This window comes from Gavialis gangeticus, unplaced genomic scaffold (genome assembly GCF_001723915.1).
Source record: "Gavialis gangeticus isolate Ggan-Ray unplaced genomic scaffold, GavGan_comp1, whole genome shotgun sequence".
In the NCBI taxonomy this organism is placed as follows: Eukaryota; Metazoa; Chordata; order Crocodylia; family Gavialidae; genus Gavialis; species Gavialis gangeticus.
The window spans coordinates 23,161,583-23,173,663 of NW_017728997.1; the positions used below are offsets into that span (position 1 = coordinate 23,161,583).

Genomic DNA, 12,081 nt, shown 5'->3' on the forward strand with positions numbered 1-12,081 from the left:
ATTAACTTAACAGGTGGCCTTCACACCCTCATGTCCCCTACATGCACATCCCTGGGATCTCCTGCTGGCCCAGAAAATTTCTTCTGTCCCAGCAGTGTTGGTTACAAAAAGACGCTTGTCATTCCTCAGCCTGGGCCAGAAGAAGGCTGACTGCCTGGCTGTGTTTTCTGGAGCGACCCCCTTTGCCAAGCATCCTATTCCTGTGCTCAAAATGTTCCACTCCTCTGAGACATACCAGCAAGGTGGGGAGGGGACATGATAGAAAGGGGGGGCTTGTCTCTTAGAGGGAAGGACTAGAGGCAAAGGGTCTGTAACACTGAGCTGGTGTCAGAGTAACTCTGCCTGGGATGTGCACCTCATGGGCAGGCATTTCTGTGCTGGGACTGATGAGACATCAGAGAAGCATTTGAGAGCAATCCCTCAGCTGAGGAATGTCAGATTCTCCTCTTCTTCCTGCACCATCTGCAGTGGGGGATCTTTTTTCTAGACCCTGTTTCATTCTGCTTTGAGAACAGAGATAATAGTGGAGCAGGGACAATAGCTGCTTGTCATCATCCTGGTTGTAGGATTAATGCAGGATCTGTTTTTCTCCTTTGCTTTGCTTGGTGCCCTGACCCCAGGCCGCTTTCCTTTCTGCCTTGTTCCTCAGGACTGCCTGGTGTTTTTGGAGCCAGGGGGAGGGGGTTACTCCTGGTAGATGCCTCCCTCAGCCAGCCATTGTGCCCTCATCCTAACTGATTATCACTACGTGACCCTTCCCTGACCCAGCTACCCAAGGAAATAATGTTGGCTGGACAAACCCCTGGACCACAACTGGAGTAAGCTCAAAATGCAAGCTGGATGGTAACAGGATGGCACGGGGCATTTGGGCTGGAGGGCTCATTTCACCAGCTCCCTTGACTTGGGTCTTGGTTGCCCTCTTTCTTGCAAAGGACAACATGGGGGACTTTAATAGCCACTGATGTCTACTTTGAGCTCAGTTGAGTCATTGCACAGGCTTTGCCAGTCAGAGGGGAAGAGGTTGAAAGGGGGTTCCCTGCTTCTGTGGAAAAGGGAGGCCTCACAAGGGGAAAAAACTAGGCACTAGTGTTGGTTCAGCAGGGACAGGGGCACTCTTCCCCTTCAGTTGGTGCTGATCCTGCTTCTTGGCAACATGGGAGGAGGCATCTATGTATCAAGTCGGAGATATGTCACACTGAGGTGTTCTCTAAGAGCGCAGGTGCTCTCCTTATGAGCATAGCCAGTTTCCAAGTTAAGTAGTTGCATTCTTCCTCCCCAAAATCCCTCCCATAATTTCACCTGGATGTACAAGGGTCTTATTTCTTCTTCCAATTTCTGTCCTAGCTGAATCCTGAGTGCATTTCAGTCTGCCACATTCCACCCCAGAGATGGTCGCATTACAGCAGTGGATGAAATGATCCTTGGTGGACAGCTTTGTAAAGTGCTTTGGAACGAATCCCTTGCAGTGGTGCCAGATGCATGGACTTCTTATTCTGGGTGTTGTAGTGCTCTTCTTGCCAGCTGGCTCAGTCCACGTCCTATGCCACCACAGTTCATGCCCAAGGGAATCGCTCCCTCTCCCAGCTGAAACCTGCTCCCGCTCTGGGAGATTGAGTCACTGACCCCCAGAGCTCTTGGCATGACTCACTGCTCAAACTGGCAGATTCCCCTCATGTCAGTCCTCCCGACTGCCTTATTCTGTGGTCCTGGAAAGTCAGCGCTGCACTTTGTGGGTCATAGCCCCATCTCCCTCTACACAGTCACTTGGAGAAGGGACTTTAAGTAGATTGGAGACAATTAATGTCACCTTTCCTGGTGCCTCTGAGTCAGGGGCAGGTTGAAGGGCTCAAGAGCTCGCATCCAGCTCGCTGACTTTGCCGGATGGTTTAGCTAGGTCTCGGCCATCTCCTCTGTTCCCCCACCTTCCTCATCCAGCATTGTTTCCTCTCCTAACTCCTCTTGCCTTGTCTTCCTCCTTCCCTATCTTCTTTCTCCACTTCTTCCCCTGCTTCCCTCCCCCTCAGCTTTTCTCCTGTGCCTGGAGGAGGGAAGGGTGTGTGTGTGGAGGGGGTGTTTTGCCCCATTGGTGCTCTTGATAACTGCCCAGATTTTTGCTGACGAGCTGGCCATACTCTTCCGCCCTCAGAGACTTGATTTCTTCAGGTTCCCCAGACGTGCTCCAAAAATAGAAACCAGACACAAATGTCCCATTGAAGCAGCTGGCGAGTCCTGGCGCAGCTTCCTATATTCTGCCTTTTACAGCTGGGGGGTTGGTTTATTTGCTCAAATATCTTCTTCTATCAGGTGATCTGTATTTACTGTACTGTGGCAGAAGGACAGCAAGCAGAGTCCTTTGATTTCCAACCCCCACCCCCTTCCCTTCTCAAAAAGACTCCACTTATAGAAGCAGCCGTGGGGGCGAGAGGTGCAGCTGCTTGTACTCACTGTGTGGTAGTACCAGGGACTCGGGGCAGTGGAGAATGAGACTGTGTGCTAGTGGCAGAGCTGGCACTAGAGCCCAGAGGCCCCAATTCTCTTTCCTAACTGCTGCGCAGCATGGCTACTGAAGGGACCTCCCTGCTGTGGGTCTGGGGTTTGCATCCTTTTGCCTTTCCAGGAGGATAAAGCTGCTGCTTGATAGCCTCTCACCTGAAGTTGTACAAAATCTCAATCCCATGAACCTTTTCCATTAGCAAGTCCCTTTTTCATGCGAGACATCATAATTCTGCCTGGTGCTGAGGCTGGCAGAGCATCCCAGGGAACAAGATCCTTGGGGCTTTTAAGTGGGGTAGCCAGTTCAGTTTTCAGCAAGGGTAAACACCTTGCCTAGAACTGAGCCCCTGCCCCTCCCGGCTTCTCTTCATCCTCTCTTCCTGCACCTTTTGTACTCGGATCACTCACTCCACTTCATACGCTGCTCTGTGCTTGACCTTTCACAGCATCCGATGAAGTGGACTCGAGTTTATGAAATATTGTGCGCTCCATATATATCTTATTTAGTTAGTCTGTAAGGTGCATATCTACCCTGCCTTCTGCCTGACTTCAGACTATTGAGGTCAAGCCAATAGTCTGTGGCAGAGCTGAGAATTGTGTCCTGATTGAATGAATCTCAGCCTAGTGCTTCACTTCTACTTTGCTTCCTCTTCCTAAGTCCTGGTAAGGCCAGTGTTGCTACAGACCCACCGTTTGTTCACAAGAAGCTGATGCAGTACAAGAGGTCAACTTTTTAATGAGGCACTTTTTAATGGGGTCCCACCAAAATGGCTGCTATGTCTTTGGAGTGCGATGGCTAACTAACTACCTCTCATTAGCTCTACTACCATTCAGGATCATTAAGTGTTGGGTGGCCAGCTCTAGACTGTGTAGGACAACCCTAGGATGTGACAGTTAGAAACAGGGGTCTGGGTTACACTGGGACAGAATTGGTAGCAAGAGCATTGATCCTTACTTTGACTGTCCTTGACAGCTGCTAATGCCCCTTCCAGAAAGGGTCATGCCTGACCTGGTGCCAGATCTATCTGGGGAAGGGCCTGGGTTCTTACTCTGTCCAACATGAGTGTGACCACCTTTTGCTTTCTTGAGGAGCAGGGGCCTGGAAACTCGGCATCGTGATGTGGGGTCCCAAGACTGGAAAAGCTGAGGACAATTATTTCTAATGGCTGTAACCACCTAGCAGGGAAGGACTAAGAGACTGTCTGTTTGCATGTTCAATCCACTTCTCTTCCGTGGCAAAAGGAAAGGTGGAGGGATGGAAACCCTGTACTCCAAAGACATAGCAGCCATTTTGGTGGGACACCATTAAAAAGTGCCTCATTAAAAAGTTGCCCTCTTGTACTGCACCAGCTTCTTGCTGTGTCTGTAGCAATATTGGCCTTACCAGGACTTAGGAAGAGGAAGCAAAGCAAAGTAGAAGTGAAGCACTAGGCTGAGACTCACTCAATCAGGGCACAATTCTCAGCTCTGCCACAGACTACTGGCTTGACCTCAAGCTCATTGCTGATTTCCTCTGTGCCTGTTACCACTTCTGGGTAACTGGAAAGATAATGCTCCCATTCCCCCACCCTTTGGCTGCCTTGTCTGTGTAAGAAATTTAGAAAATGAATATTTAACTGCTCCTGGCTGCCTGTCATGTGGCCCCCAATGGCTTGCTAAAACTCAGTAAGCGGCTCTCCGCCCAAAGTAATTGCCTGCCCCTGGTGTAGACGGTGAGCCCTTCAGGGCAGGAGCTGCATGTTGGTTTAGGGCTTGGTGCAATGTGGCAGCACCCTCCTTCACAAGTACTGCATCAGTGGCAGTTCTTGCCTGAAGACCAGGGAAGTCTCTGCCGTGGCTGGGTCACTTTAAACTCTCTTACTTAGGGCAAGGGGAGCGCAGAAGCGGGGATGGAGCCGCACGTTGTGGAGTCCTGACCCACCAGGATCTGCGCTGCATCCAGGCTCCTCTGTGTCATCCCCAGTGACTGACTCAGCCATGTGCAATCAGCACACGGTGAGGTTGGCCGTCCCTGGGGAAGCCCAGGGATGTGTCTCGGTTGGCTGCATTCTGCTGCAGTATCTCCCCTTTCCAGGAGGCTCGGCTGCTGTCAAAGTTGCTTTTCACTTATCTGCGCTGGGATGAGCTGATCTTGTCTCCGACCAACAGAGCAAAATTGGCATTGAGCAGCCCTGTGGGGCTGGGATGGGGGAAGTCAAATGTTTCTTAAAATGGGCAAAACACAGGAATGGGCCAAAATAGGCATGAACCTTGAGAAATGTAGCTCTTTCTTTCCAAGTTTCCCAGAACATATTTAGCAGCAGGAGCCAGTGGCCTCTCTCTCGTACTCTGATGGCGGGGCGGGGGGAGGGAGAACAGGTGACTCCTGGCTTCTGTTTCTTGCTCTGTATCAAGTCAGACAAGTTTCCAGTGTTTCTGGGAGCTCCTTGAATCAAAGTCAGGAGACTCCTTATTCTGAGCTGTATTGATCACCCCTGCACTATACATGTATTTTCAAAACACTGGCTAAAGGCCCCACATCCTGACCCCAGATGCATCGGGCTCAGAAGATGGTTTCTTGGAAAAGGACCAGTGTCATCTTTGTTGTTCTAGAGGCAATTCTCCATCAGTGGTGCTTAAGCTCTTCCTGGGGCTCTTTTTGAGGATGAAATAATCAGTTGTATGTACAGTGCTTAGAACAAGAACATCACAATAGATGGGTTGTGTCTTGTACTTAAGAGAGCAAAAGAAAAGGTGACAGGAGCCAGTAGTGGGGTTTGTTCTTTTAACCTAAATCCAAGAGCTCCTTGGTCCCTACTCACCATGTCCTACAAACACTTAATCTGTACTCTTATAGTGAATGTCAAACAGCTGTCCAGTCCCCAGGCATTTCAAAGCAGAGTGCCATCAATCCTGTTAATGGGGAAAAAAGTCCTCTGTTCACATTCCACCTGGGAAGGACTGTCCCTTTTTAGAGAAATGTAGGTCTGGAAGAGCTGTGCAAGGCTTATGTGGGTGTGTTGAATTGTATGTGCAACTTGCCCTTTCCCTTGCTTCTTGTCCTAGGAGCCATGTAATCAAACTGGATAAAAAAAACCCGCTGATTTAAAACAAACTAAAGATTTTCATTAAAAACATTTTTCTCTGTAAAAGAAAAAAATAAAAAATTGTACATTTGAAACCATGTTGACCTCTACTGAGGCCTGGCTTGCTAACAGCTTCAAGGATCATTCAGATCAAATTAAAAACTGTATTCAAACCTTACATGTTAGCTGGCAAAGCTTTAAAAAAAGGCAGGCTGCAGAACTGGCAGACGTCACTGGCTAAGCGCACACATCCCAAGTTTGTAGATGCGCTAAAACAGCTTCTAACAGCCATAGCCTCTTGAGTCATCGAGTCCAGTCCCCTGCAATCACGTCACACAAAGCTATCCGTAAATGTACTAATCTTAAAACAAGTTAGGCACTTGTCCTCTGGTAATCCTGTTGGAAGGTTGTTCCAGAACCTTACTGCTATGATGGTTAGAAACCTGTAATTTCTAGCCTAAATTTATTCCGAGATGATAATTTATACCCCTATTCTTCTGTCAACATTTTATTTTTAGCTCTGCTCCCTCTCTGTTCTTTACTCCCCTTTTGTATTTATAGACAATCTTCTCCCCTCTCAGCCTTCATTTTATTAGCCTAAACAAGCAAAGCTCTTTTGTCATTTCATAATATGGGTTCTCCACTCCCATGATCACCTTTGTAACCCTTCTCTGAATCCATTCCAGTTTGAATTAATCTTTTTTGATCATGGATGATTACAACTATGAGCATGCCATCTGAGGTCTGTCCAAGGCCTTGAAATACCTCACCAGATGCATCCAAGGGTTGTATTTGCCTTATTCACAGCTGCAGCACGTTGGTGTCTGATAGTCCTTCTCTAATTGACTAATACATCCAGGCCTTTCTCCACCTCTGCCCATTCCAACTGATAAGTTTCCATCTTACATAGCAGATATGCTTGTTATTAGTTCCTAAGTGCACAACTCTGTACCTTGTAGTATTAAATTTAATCCTGTTTCTATTACTTTGGATCTGAAGGTCACCCAGTTCCTCCTGATCCTCCTCTTTATTGACAATGCCTCCCAATTTTGTGGGATCAGCACATTTCAGTACCACACTGGTATTTTTTTAGACCACTGATGAAAATATTAAATAAGACTAGTTCCATGGGTAGTCTTGAAGAGATCCATTAGTAAATTCTTTCCAGTACAGCATATAGTTATTGCCCCTAAATCCAGTTCCTAATAAAAATGACATGGAAAAGGATGAGATCTTCTAGTTCTAAAATGCTAAAGATGGCAGTGCTCAGGAACTATCAGTCCAATTCACTAACTATGGATAATACATATTTTGTTTAATAAATCAGGTAGCTTTAAATGCAAAAGATATTTTGATAAACTTATATTTCATGTATCCAGCAGGCTTCAAGGAGTTATATTTAACTTATAAAAAAAATGAAGCTGAAAAAGCTGTTTTTGTGCATGTTAGTTCAATTTCAGTGCACCTCCAAGTGCTGCTTGACACCAGTCACAATTTAAAAAATCATCATCTTTACCTAATAAATTCACCATTTTTAACATAAAACCCATGAACCTTAAGCATATAATTGCTTAAATCAATGTGTATAGATTATAATATATCTTTCTGGTTAACCAAAAGTACAAATTAAGTGTAAAGCTTATATTTAGTTGCAGATAACATGTTTTAATAGTTACCAACCAATGAGAAAACAGGTTTTCTTTAGGACTATAAATTCACGTGCAAAACAAGTTTAATTTGCTTTGATTTGCTTGCTGATGTAAAGTGTGATTAAAATTGTTGATTTAAATCACTTTGATTTAAATCAATCCATCTTTATTTATAATACAGTTTAGATCTAGAGTTTTAGGCTAAAATGCTAGCTCCATTTAAATCAATGAAAAAAGTTCAGTGGAATTTTAAAATTCCATCTTCTCTCCCTAAAAGGTATTCAAGAAGATGGATTTTGCAGTAAATGTCAGCTTGCAGGACAGAATAGCCCATTCTTTATTTACTGGTTGACAGCATGCTACGTACCCTACTGATGAATGAAAGAGCTGTGCTCTCTGCCCCAAAGAGCTCACAATTTATTGGTGGCTGTAGCACAACAGGCTACAAGCAATTGCCATGGTGAGAGGGAGGCTGAGCATTACAAAACGCAGAATTGCTGTGTCTTTTTCCTGAAGGGAATCTACACACCAGTGCACAATGTGTGAATTTTCTCATACATGCATGCAGAAAAAAATAATAATCCTTGTCTCTCCCAACCCGCTACATCATACAGCATTACAGCCTAATCAGAAGACTGCATGAAGTCCCTTCAGAATTTTAAGGGAATTGTTAAAGGTGCCAGGACTGCAGGTTTACATTTGAATTGGGATTTTTGTGCTTAATAAAGGACAGGTAGCAGCTTACTTTTTGGTCAGGTCCAGGTTGTGCAATCAGTGAATGTGCAGTACTGTCACTGTTTTTGAGTCAGGATGGGTTAATGGCTTAAGTCCCAAGTTGGCTATGCCTGGAACCATTGATCCCACTCCCAGCGAGATCAACTCAGCCCTTCATCCTACAGATACAGGAGCCAAATATGTGTAGTTTGTTGTGCAAGAGGCTTTGGAAAATCCAGTACACCGAGCTCCAATGTACATAACATAGACAAAGGCACCTTCACCTAGTAGCAAAAGCCTGGGTTTTGCTTTGAGACCTTTGGATAAAATGTTCCCTTCCTACTCTTGCCAGTTGTGGAACCATTTCCCCCGGAGCAGCTGGACTTCAGAGGTCTACATGCCTGCGAAGCCCTTTAAAATGGAAGATGCTATGGTCTGGTATAGATGTTAGCTGGAGAACAGATAGCACTGAGGAAGCAACCTAGTTAGTTATTTCCAATCAGTCTAGTTGTTGGACAATGCCACATGCTACACTTAAGGCCTTCAGCAGCCTCTCTTCAAATCCACTGTCTCAAGGAAAATGGAGTTGTATTTTTTCATCCCTCCTTTTCTGCTTATGTGTTATTCAGCATGACTTTAAGTTAAAAAGGAACACAATGGCTCCTAGCATGCCAGGTTCCTTATGGGCTAAGAGCGTTGAGTGTGTCTATTGAAAACAGCAGCTGTATCCTCAGGCACCTTGTGTCTGATAAACCGAGAGGAGCCCAATCCTCAGCCAGCACAAATCAGTACCACTCCGTGGAAGGTCATGCAGTGGCTTGGGGTATGCTGCTGTAGCTGCACAGCGTTTGGTAGAGCAACCCCTGTTGACATCAGCCAAGTCTGGAATTAAACTTGTTTCTACTTAGGGTTTTTTTTGTATATGGTGATTTTACTTTATAGGTAATAGCACCCTCAGCTGCCGAGATTACATGGATGTTCTGGGTTGGAAGGAGGCAAGCCACATGCCTGTTGGTCAGACAGGGGTCCCGTTGTTGTTGGGGGGTAATGGGACTTGTATGTAGTTGAGAGCTCAAGTAACTCTTTTGGTCAGTTCTTGCAATTTGCTTCTCCCTCTCCTATTCTGACATGGGTCTCCTGTCATTGTGCAGGGACCTTGTGTATCTGCCTCGTTTCGTCAGAGGAGTCCGCCTCTGAGGGTCTCACCTCAACATCACTGGTGGAGTTTGCAATGATGTCCCATCTGGAGCCTCTGGATTCCAGTGAGCAAACCAGCCCAGAGGCTGTGGAGCCCGAGCTGGTCCCCAGCGCCCTGCACGCCTCCCCAGGATCTGGCTTTGCCAGTGAAGAGAACGAAGAGTCCAAGATCTTGCAGCCCCCCCAGTACTTCTGGGAAGATGGGGGAGAGCTCAATGATTCCAGCTTGGACCTGGGACCAGCCACAGGTAGGTTATTGTTATCTTTTCTTCCTTCCTTGGGGAAAGGGATGGGGAATCTCTGCTCTCCTGTGACACAACTCTTGCTGAGAAGAGCTGAGATTAACGGTTAACTCTCTTTCCTCACCTTGGCATCTGAAGTGTCCCCAGTGAACCCTGAGAGCAGAGCTTTAAAAACCCAACTACTGTTAAGTTGTCTTATTCCTGAGCTAATTAGGAAGCTCCATGAGCCAAGGAAAGGATCACCTTCATCTCTTTCTCATTCACCTTGCCCTTCTTTTCTCTTATTATTCCTCCCCTCCCACCCCCCTTCTTCCTTTTTCCTTCCTTTCTGATATAAACTGAGTAAGCAAGAACTGGAGGTCTTGGCAAAAGTCTTAAGGATCCAGGTAGGCCTAGATTTGAAGCCTGCCAGCTGGACTCCAAAGGGCAAACTCTGAGTTCCTTAACCCATGATTTCAGTGGAAACGCAGTCTGTGTAAAGACAGCAGGATCTGGCTGCCCCTGTCCATTCAGATGACCCAACCAACTTCATTGTGGTCAGCCTAGTAGGGAATATGGGATAAAATGCAAGAGGTCTCATTGCAGGTGGATGCCCTGTCCACACCTTACTTGCTTTAGAAATTTTCAGGCGTGGGTATTGCTCCCCCTCCTTTCCCTCCCAGACTATCCCTCATGCTCAGACATGCTTATCTGAATTGAGTTTTCTCTGTGTTGATTTTACAGCATCAGTGTATAACTCTCTTGCCTCTGTTTGTCTATGTAAATATGGCTCTGCTATAGCCCTCTCTTGCATTGCCTTCCTGAGATCCAGCAGATGACTTTGTTTTTAAGGTGCCCTCTGGGAAAGGGGTGGGATGGGATGGGTTGGAAGGAGTGTTTGTAGCCTTCCTTTCATTTGTGAGCTTACCCGGCACAATCCTGCTCTACATTCCAGGCTGATACAGGGAGACTGGTTTCAACTCCACCCCGTCTCCCCCTCCACCACATCAATATCTCTATTTCTCTCTCAGCAGGTCTGATCGAGGTCTGGAATCTGAAAGCAGAAATCTTTCCAATCTTATCTTCATGCTGGTTCCTCTGACCTTAAAAAGGCCTGTGTTCCTACTGGGCTGACAGCTGAGCCAGCAGTAGCTGCTAATTTACACTGTGCTGCAATACTCTCGCATGCAGTCCCTGTTTTACAGTCTAGAAGAGTGTATTGAAGCATCTTCAAGGCAAGGGCCTCATTATTTTAGGACTTCAAAGCACCATGCTCATGAAGAGTGCCATGCACACATCCTAGTCATAGTCATGGACTTCCTTTTATACATCACAAGTTGTACGTGCATGCACCCTTGATGCACGCATTGCACAGACCCTTCCCACATGCTTGTGTTCAAGGTGAGAGACCCAAATATTTATGCTTCCACATGCTTTCACCTTTTGTGTACATATGCTCAGCCCAGTCCATGTTGAGGGAGTGTGCATTGTTGTCATGCTTGAAAACATTTTCACGTGTTCTAAGCACACACCTTCACCGGTTCATGCCCCTCTCAAAACAATACATGCATACCTGTATTCAAAGAATCTCATATATTTACACATTAACAGCAGTGCACAGAGAACCAAAAGCAACCTTATCACATGTACACAGCTCCTGACACTTCTAAGAACAGCCCCCTCTTGTACATACATATGTGCACGCTCATGTACTCTCAGACTGCTTCCCTCCCTCTTTCTCTTGTCCTTTACCCACACCCATCCTTATCAGCTCGCCACAGTAGGGCCACTGCTGTCACTGGGAGCGTGCCCTTTGGTAGCATTACAGAACCTCACTTAATACAACTTCTTGAATTATTTAATGGCTTGGGAGCTCATTTCTATTTAAAATGCCATTAGAAACCAAGAGTGTGTCCTTTTACCAAAAAAAAACAAAAAGAGGATACAGTAATAGTATTCCTGAACTGGGAAGCTTTCTCCTGTCACATAAGGCCTGTGCATGACATATATGGACACACAATATAAGTATGTGATATACATGCCACATCTGTGATGGAGCTATCATGTTAGACATTGCAGAACTGTATAACAAATTGCATTTATTTGGTTTCTCATATAGCAGCCTGCTGTGCAGCTTTGAACAGCTGCTACAGGCTTTTTTTTTAAGTAACCAGTGGGTGTCTACTACAGACCACCCAACCAGGGGGAAGAGCTGGACCAGGACTTCTCTGGTCCTCTTATGGAGGCATTTAGGTCAAGGGATGCTATTGTCTGGGTAGTTTAGGTCACCCATGACATTTGCTGGGAGGAGCAGACAGCCAGGTCTGACCGCTTGCGTAGGTTCCTGGCTGTATTACAGGACCTTCACCTTATTTAGGAAGTGCACAGCCCCACCAGGGGTAACGCCTTGCTGGACCTGGTGCTGGCCACGGGGGATGACCTGGTGAGGGGACTGCAGGTCCTTGACCACCTGGACAATAGCGATCATCACCTGCTGGATTTCATTATCCAACACAGGGCATCAGGCTCACACCAAGGCTAAAGCCCTTGACTTCAGAAGGGCCAACTTCAATGAGCTTAGGAGATTAGTGGGGGAGGCACTGAGGGCCCAGAAGGTAGAGGAGATGGGAGTCCATGAGGGATGGTCATACCTTAAGGGGGCGATCCTCCAGGCCCAAAGAATAACAGTCCCTGAGAGAAGCAAGAAGGGTAAGAGTGCTCAGAAACCCCCTTAGCTCAGCA

At 46.4% G+C, this 12,081-nt stretch overlaps 1 protein-coding gene across 1 annotated transcript in view; it reads left to right on the top strand.

Moving 5' to 3' along the window:
• The window catches only part of PODXL2 (podocalyxin like 2), a 69,778-nt gene that overhangs the window by 22,259 nt on the left and 35,438 nt on the right, over positions 1–12,081 (top strand). Inside the window, exon 2 of the mRNA XM_019504940.1 lies at positions 9,073–9,366. Within this exon, the coding sequence (XP_019360485.1) occupies positions 9,073–9,366 (294 nt within the window). The remainder of the gene's footprint in view (positions 1–9,072; positions 9,367–12,081) is intronic.